The 7,895-nt window shown below is 47.9% G+C and overlaps 1 protein-coding gene across 1 annotated transcript; it reads left to right on the top strand.

Moving 5' to 3' along the window:
- The first annotated feature begins 1,246 nt into the window (after positions 1 to 1,246).
- On the top strand, positions 1,247 to 2,474 carry LOC119327935. Its single transcript, XM_037600995.1, has 3 exons — positions 1,247 to 1,654; positions 1,728 to 1,972; positions 2,060 to 2,474. The coding sequence occupies exons 1-3, from the start codon at positions 1,487 to 1,489 to the stop codon at positions 2,421 to 2,423; spliced, it is 777 nt and encodes a 258-aa protein (XP_037456892.1). The 5' UTR covers positions 1,247 to 1,486; the 3' UTR covers positions 2,424 to 2,474.
- The last annotated feature ends 5,421 nt before the right edge of the window (positions 2,475 to 7,895 follow it).

Below are 7,895 nucleotides of genomic sequence, written 5' to 3' on the forward strand. Positions count from 1 at the left end.
GTTTGACCGGTGGACCTTTTCACCTTGTTGTCATAGCCCAGCCATAGCTACACCCCCAACACTGTCCCGGCACAACCCACCCCAAGATTCCCTCTGCGTCGGCCCGACGTGGCCGTTCCCCCCCCCCCTCCGGGGCACGGCGGCATCGACGCCTGTGAGGGGGGGAGGGGGCACACCCCGGAGCCGCGTGCCTGCGCCTGCCACCACGTTTCCACAACCGTAGGAGGGCCCACCGCAACACCTGGCGGCATTGTTACCCCCCACAGGTACCCCGTCCCGTCTAACCTCTCCGTGACACGACGGAAGAAGGCCCGTGTGGGGGGCAATCGATATATGTTTTCTGTACATTTAAGTTAACGAAATTAGTATTGGAGAAAAATAAAAAATAAAAAGAGAAAATAAATAAAATATTAAAATATTATTAGAAATCTATGCCTACGGCAAAGCCGTCGGCATAGCTACGGCCACGGAACGGTAGAGCCCTGGATCGATGATGTGGCGTAGGGAGGGGATCGATGACGTGGCAAAAACCATGGGCCAGGCCTATGCCGACGGCCTAGCCGTCGGCATAGAAATGCCACCCCACGGGACCGGCGAACGCCGCGGATCGATGACGTCGGCATAGCTATGCCGACGGCCACCGTTAGCCCGTCGGCGTAGCCTGACGCCGTCAAACTGCCGTCACCGCCCGGGTAGATGGGCCCACGCGATATGCCGACGGCCTACTCTATGCCGACGGCCGCCGTGGGTATATTCTAAGCAACGCCGACGGCTGATCTTTGCCGACGGCCCCCGTCGGCATAGAGGGCCATACGCCGACGGCCTTTCTACGCCGACGGCTTTAGCTGGGCCGTCGGGGTATGCCCATCTATGCCGACGGGGGCCGTCGGCAACACAAGTTTTTCTGGTAGTGAGCCGCAGCTGAAAAGAACTGCTAGGCCCTAATGTTTGATGTCTCGGAGTATTTGAGGTTGAGCCCTCTTTTCTATTTTTTTTATTTCGCGCGACGACTCTTTTAGTACGGGATATTGTTTTATCTCTCAATATAATGTTGCGTGCTTCAGCGCGCTAAAAAAAAGCGCCATATTTGGACGCAATCTGTGAGGCGGGGATTATAAATTCCCTAGCGACTGCGAGCCTCCCAAGCACCAAGTTCGATCAAACTCGAGTCATGGTTGCGAAGCCGGGGAAACGTTGATCCAGGCCTGGTCCAAAGATGTCAGTCAGACCCAATAATAAGCAGTGAAGCGTCAACCTCAGCGCCTTTCTTTCAAGCAAAGCTCGCCGGAGTTGCTTCCCTTGCTCGTATATCTTGCACCCAAAGCAACAATCGGACAGCACGGGTACTACTAGTCTGTGCAGAACAAAACCCATAAGCAACCGGCCCATTACTCCTCCGGCCAAGACCATATCGCATACTCGTCATGGAACCATATGGTTCATTCATAATAAAAGAGAGAAAAGTGAGGTAAGGGAAGAGGAGAAGATGATGCTCGACAAGGGCTCCCTGGACCTGGTGCTGGTGCCGTGCGGCCTGCTCATCATGTTCGGCTACCACCTCATCCTCCTCTACCGGATCCTCCGGCATCCGGCCGCCACCGTCATCGGCTACGAGAATCACAACAAGCTGGCGTGGGTTCGCCGCATGGCCCAGGTAACTGCAGCGGTTCCTTCCCTTGCAGGAACCATGAGGACTTTCCTTCATCTGCTCTCCTGTTTGCTGGCAGGCGGCTCCGGAGGAGACCGGGCTGGCGCTGAGCGTGATCTCCAGCAGTATCGCAGCGTCCACGAACCTGGCCTCGCTGTCCATCGCGCTGGGCTCGCTCATCGGCGCCTGGGTCAGCAGCACAAGCAAGGTGTTCATGACGGAGCTCGTCTACGGCGACAACAGCCAGGCGACGGCGGCGGTCAAGTACATCTCCCTCCTCGTCTGCTTTCTGGTGTCCTTCACTTGCTTCATCCACTCCGCAAGGTAGCTTGCCGGCCGCTTTGCCAAACCTTAGATTAAGACCGATTTCTCAAAGACGACTCAGCATCTGGTTGCTCTGCAACTGATCAGGTACTACGTCCAAGCCAGCTTCCTGGTGACCACGCTGGACTCGGACGTCCCGGCGAGCTACATGCAGCATGCGGTGATCCGGGGCGGCAACTTCTGGTCCATGGGGCTCCGAGCACTCTACTTCGCAACGACGCTGCTGATGTGGATATTCGGGCCGATACCGATGTTCGTCTGCTCAGTGTTCATGGTGGTCATCCTACACATGCTGGACAGCAACTCCCTGCCACTGCACCAGTACCAGTTTACAGTCAGGAAACGGCCTGATCAGGGGGCTCTGGCTTCTATTCTAGCTACAAGCCAACCAAGTCCTCGAAATGCGATTATCAACAACCCGATATTATCGCCTGTAACATTCTTCAGTTGATCATGTAAATATATTGTTACAGAACCTGCACGTACGTGCCAAGTTCCGTCACATGTGAGGAATGATCAGCCACACAATTCTCATTGCAAGTATTCCATCCCTGAAACAAATGAGATGCAGAGAAATCGGAATCAACCGATATAATCACGACATCGTCATCTACTCGTCAAACATGGTATCCAAGTTCATGGTTCATCTGGCGGGTTAGCATACTGATTTTGACAGGTTTCCATCCAAAATTCCTATCGTGAAATCCATGTTAAGCACTACACTAGCCCACTACTTCTATTTTTTCTACATACAGTAGAACTATTGGGACACTGGGGTCCTTCTCATTGGCTTCAGCAGATTTCTTATTGTCTCGCTTCTTGTGCTTGTATTTCAACCTGAATTGCTCTTTTTTGTTCTTCTCGCAACCTTTCTTGTGCTTCTTGTAAATGACTATGGAAGCTAGTTATGGACAGAACTAATATTGGCTTGGAGGCGTTAGACTAAGGATGATGAATTTTCAGTCTACTAGCAAGTCTTTTTGAAAACAAGGATTACTCTCGGCCTTTGCATCAAATGATGCACATAACCATTTTGTTAAGCAAGATAGCAACAAAGTACGTAGTTCAACTCATGTTTGCAAGCAAACTCGAACGTAAAGGAATAAAATGACACAACGGTTAAAATAGGACCAGATGACTAAACACATATTCTACTATTGGACCGTTACCCAAACAGGTTGTACGTATCCCATGCTACCATCTCCGAGCGATTGTATCCATAGGCCATATGTTCCCTGACTTCCGCACGGCTGAATAACGACCATGTGTGAATCCATCCAGATGCCATGGCCCACAATTTTTTTTGTGATGCTTCGATTAAATATAACGTCATTCAAGCAATTCCAAATGGCCCAAAGTAATGCACACACTCCAACTCAAATATGTGTCTGTCTTAGACTCTACCCCATTTAATCATGTCCCAAATAAACTGGAGATGCTATTAGGAGGACATACATTAAATGGCACATGTATTGTACGCCACGATAACCTGACTAGTGGGAAAATATGTTGGATTGATTCGTCTTGATCACAAAAACAACACCTTTTACCAAAAAGGCTTTAGCCTCGCTTTATATATAAAGCAAACCGCCCAAATCAAACATCCATATATAGGTTCACACCACACACACGCGAAGAGTCAACACAAAAAGTATTGAAAGGGATTAATACTGAGGGCACAGCTCACCAAGCCCTGTAAACAGAAAAAAAAACATAAGGCACAACGTGCAAGAACCCAAGGAGCGGGCCAAGGATCCAGTACCCTCCCTTCTAGGTATTTCCAAGTTGTTATTAGTAAAGATAAAGATCACTTCTTTACGCACAAACCACATAAAGACCTAATAGCAAGTCTACTAACAAGTAGCTATGTGAACTAGTAGCTATGGACTATTCGCATAGATGATAAACAAATTGAATCTATAATCTATAATATCTAAATAGTTCATCCCCACTATCCTATTTCTCTTGACATGCAAGCTATCCACATCATCAAGTAGGTCCATTAGTTCATTTCCCTTGACATGCAATCATACCACCACATCACATGTGCCATGTCAGCAGCCCTGGTCCGACCAGTAGTTAATTTCCACACGTAACAACTAATTAGAGCACATCCACGGAGAAAAAAGCCAGTGCGTCTCTTCCTAAGAAAAAAACGTCATCGTTTCCCCAAGAGTGGAAGGCCAGTAACCCCCTATCTCGCTCCACCTGTAGAAAACATTTAAGTTTCTGGTGATAATCACCCCATTTACATCTTTTCATTATTTCTTCCTCCACACAAGGCATTCCAAACGTCCTTCCTTTTCATCTCCTCCATTTTGCAACCGATAGACCTTTGTTTCTCTCTTCATCTTCTCCCCGACAGGCCTCCCTATTAAGCCGCCCACACCAAAGCTGGGTATCCACATCCCTTTAAAAGATCTACAGTATTTTTTCGATAAAGGGTGAATTTTATTGACTCAAAATGAAGCATCAAGAAGATACAGACATAAAGAGCACACACCCGGCCTCTGCATAGCTAGGATGCACACAGCCAACACCAACACACTCACACTAAAAAAACGCCGGCAAAAAGTAAAGTCATACAAGACCAAAGCTATGCCTAAGCGAGTAAAAAAAAACCTATGATCAAAACAGCGACCGACAAACTACATCGACGACCATATCCGCACCAATCATCTCTTGACACCACAAGGACAACGAAAAAGTTCTTCAACAACAACACCTTCAACAAGGCAACGATGCTCAAACATCGCCGTTACCGGATCCGACCACCAATGATCAGAATCTAGGTTTTCACCCTGAAGAAGCAAGTCCGAGCATATCCATGCAATGCCTTCAACAAGGTAATGATGCAAAAACATCGCCATTGCCAGGTAAAACCAACATGGGTTAGACCTTGGTTTCATCCCGGAGCTCGAGACCGGATACTAGAAGCACCACCAGATCGAAGTCAATCATGTGTTATCCCCGCCACTTTCCACGATCCCAGCAGCTACATGCACTGGACTAGAATCCACCACGCCGTTGCGCAACCATACCCTTTGTGTCAAATCGCCGTCTGTAGCCGCCCAACCATCCACCAACGGTGGCATGCCTTCCGAAGGCCGACGAGCGGATCAGAGCTGCACTCAGCCAACCACCGCCGTATCGACAACCACTGAAAGTCCGAAGAGCTGCCATCAAGCATCATATTTGTCCTAATCCGTGCCAGCATCATGCGCGTCAACAGCGGTATCAAACAGGCGATATCAGATTGCCCGTGCACCACCACAGCCGCCGCAACAATACATACGCCGAGAGTCTCCTGCCAGGCCGTCAACCGAGCCGGTAGGAGCAGGCCCGCCTCAGGCCGTGGTAGATCCGGGACAACGCACACAGGACGCCATACACACGCCGTCGAGCGGGACGAGACGTACACAGCCGCTGAACATGAGCGCATAGCTGACCTCCGTGGCGATGAACCGCCGTACACCAGCTCTCATAGCATGCTGCATCTCCGGAAAGGACGAGCGCGTGGCTAGAGCGCAGCGCTGCCGAGCTCCAAGATCGAGGGTCATGGGAAGAAGGGACAGGACATGGGTGGAGACGGAAGAGGCCTAGCAGCCCACCGCCGTCGACCGGCAAGCCGGCCGGCGGCGGCGGCGAGGAGGGAACGGTGGAGAGGCTTTTTGGGTGGCGGCGCTGCGAGGCCTGTTAGGTTTTCGGATGCTTGATCTACAGTATTAAGTTTCGTGTTGGAATCAATTGCTCGTAGCGCTGGTACCCCTGGATTTACCACCAACGTGCCTAAAAGTTGAAGTCTGCATCAACATCAACCTCCCCGAGCACCATCATCGCCATCGCACCACGCCTCCCCAAGGATCTCTTCTCGGACCACGTTTCCCTCACTGCCACCAACACCTCATCCAGGTCCTGATTCCCCAGATCTCACTGTCATGGCCTTCTTTGTTAGTTTGGTTGTACTTGAGGTAATTTTGATATAGTTCCGCTTTGAATTTTGCGGCATTGATCGCACAACAGAGTTGGTTACTGAAGGACAAGTAGCAAACGCGGTGTATGCCTGCAACATGACCAAGAGGTTGGAATGAATCAGCTCCTAAAGGCTCCCCAAGATCCGGCGCTCCTAGGTGATGATGCTACCTACAGCCCCCCATGCTCAGGTTCGTAGTGCTATAGATTGAATAGGACATCAATTTTTTTCCTGATGTGTTTAACTGTACGTAGAATAATATCAAGGCACTGGAAATCGTGTTGGGGCACAAGGTGGACCTCATGCACGAATGACAGTGTGACCTCAAGTCAGATGCCCTCTACGAACGATGTTGTGTACTGCCTGTGGCGTTTCCACTCCCCGTGACTTCATGAACAAGTCTGCAATACATTGACGGTGCTGAGGACTTTGTCCGTGGTCAGGTAGATAACCCCTTAATCACCTTTGTTGGTCTCACACCCCGCACGGTCTGACTGTGTTCCTCCTACAAATGATGCTGGGCACGACAAATGAGGAATCCTTTTTGCCTTCTACACGGTCTGACTGTGTTCCTCCTACAAATGATGCTGGGCACGACAAATGAGGAATCCTTTTTGCCTTCTACTACATGCCATCACGCCCTTCTGCTGGCACTACGTTTCTCATTTCTCCATGGCTCCATTCCAAATTCCTGTACCATCTTGCTTCACTATGAGGTTATCATATAGGATTGTTGATTATCCACTGCCTTTTTGTAATTATTATATATGTTCATAGATAGTGAACGTGTTTGTATTATTTGCAATCTCACAATGCATCTTTATTTGTTGGTCTCTTGGATTGTTGTCAAACTGTTCTATCAGATTTCTTATATCAGAACAATAAAGCACAAATTGCTATGGTACATGGATGGTTGAACTTGATTTAACTCACCAGAAACTGTAGGAAATCTTGGTGCTGCAAATAAATAAGATATCAGATGGTTGCTCAGTTCTTACTTAGTATGCGTTACCTCTCTTATCACATGGGCATATCCCTGAATTTCATTTTTCAGTGATTACGACTTGGCTAGACAAATTTTAACATTTCCTGTACAGGTTAATAAATGTCTCTTTTTAATCCACTACTACGAGCCAACTAAGATGGTGTTTGGTTCTCTAGTCCTAGGACTTTTTCTAGTTTCATAATAATCCAAGCGCTCAACATCAAACATTGTTTACTGAGCTCCTGAACCATTCTAATTCAACGACACAACTTGTAATAACAAAAATGATTTATCAGTCACTGAAGCAGAAATGATTGGCTAAACAAATTCAAGTTTACACGGGCTAAAGTAAACCAAAATGCCGTTGAGGGGTCCAAAACTGAACTCAAGGTTTGAACACCACATAGAAAAATATTTTGACTACAGTATCACACATACCGGGTTGCGCTCTTGCTGTTGTATTCTAACACAAAGTTCTCGAGCAGCAAAATCTTTCAACGATCTCCGCTTGCCTTCCTAACTTGAAACAAGTGTCAGTACAATGCTAAAAAATCTTACTAATCATAGATATTTGGAAAGTATCAAATGCTTTCATCTCTCTCTCTCTTCCATTTCAGCAGGATCCTAACAAAAAGTATCAAATGCTCTCGGTGACTCAGTCGTGGGCACCTAATTAATGAAACAATTTCATTCTTCTTCATCATCCTTTTACAACACCTCACGTCACAAACGCTTTCCTGGGCAACATCATCAATCTGCATGGCATGAAGGTTATATGAAACACCTCCTCATGAGAATGAAGATGACATGAAGCATATGCCTTAGAAATTTTGCACATATTGGGCTACAAAATGGTATTATTTCAGATATGTCAACCGCCCAGCCATGGGAAGATCATCATACACTTGGAACGACTGGCAATCTTTTATTTATTCGCCCACCTCTTGAACACAATGCAATTGCTA

Source organism: Triticum dicoccoides, chromosome 7A, assembly GCF_002162155.2.
Source record: "Triticum dicoccoides isolate Atlit2015 ecotype Zavitan chromosome 7A, WEW_v2.0, whole genome shotgun sequence".
In the NCBI taxonomy this organism is placed as follows: Eukaryota; Viridiplantae; Streptophyta; class Magnoliopsida; order Poales; family Poaceae; genus Triticum; species Triticum dicoccoides.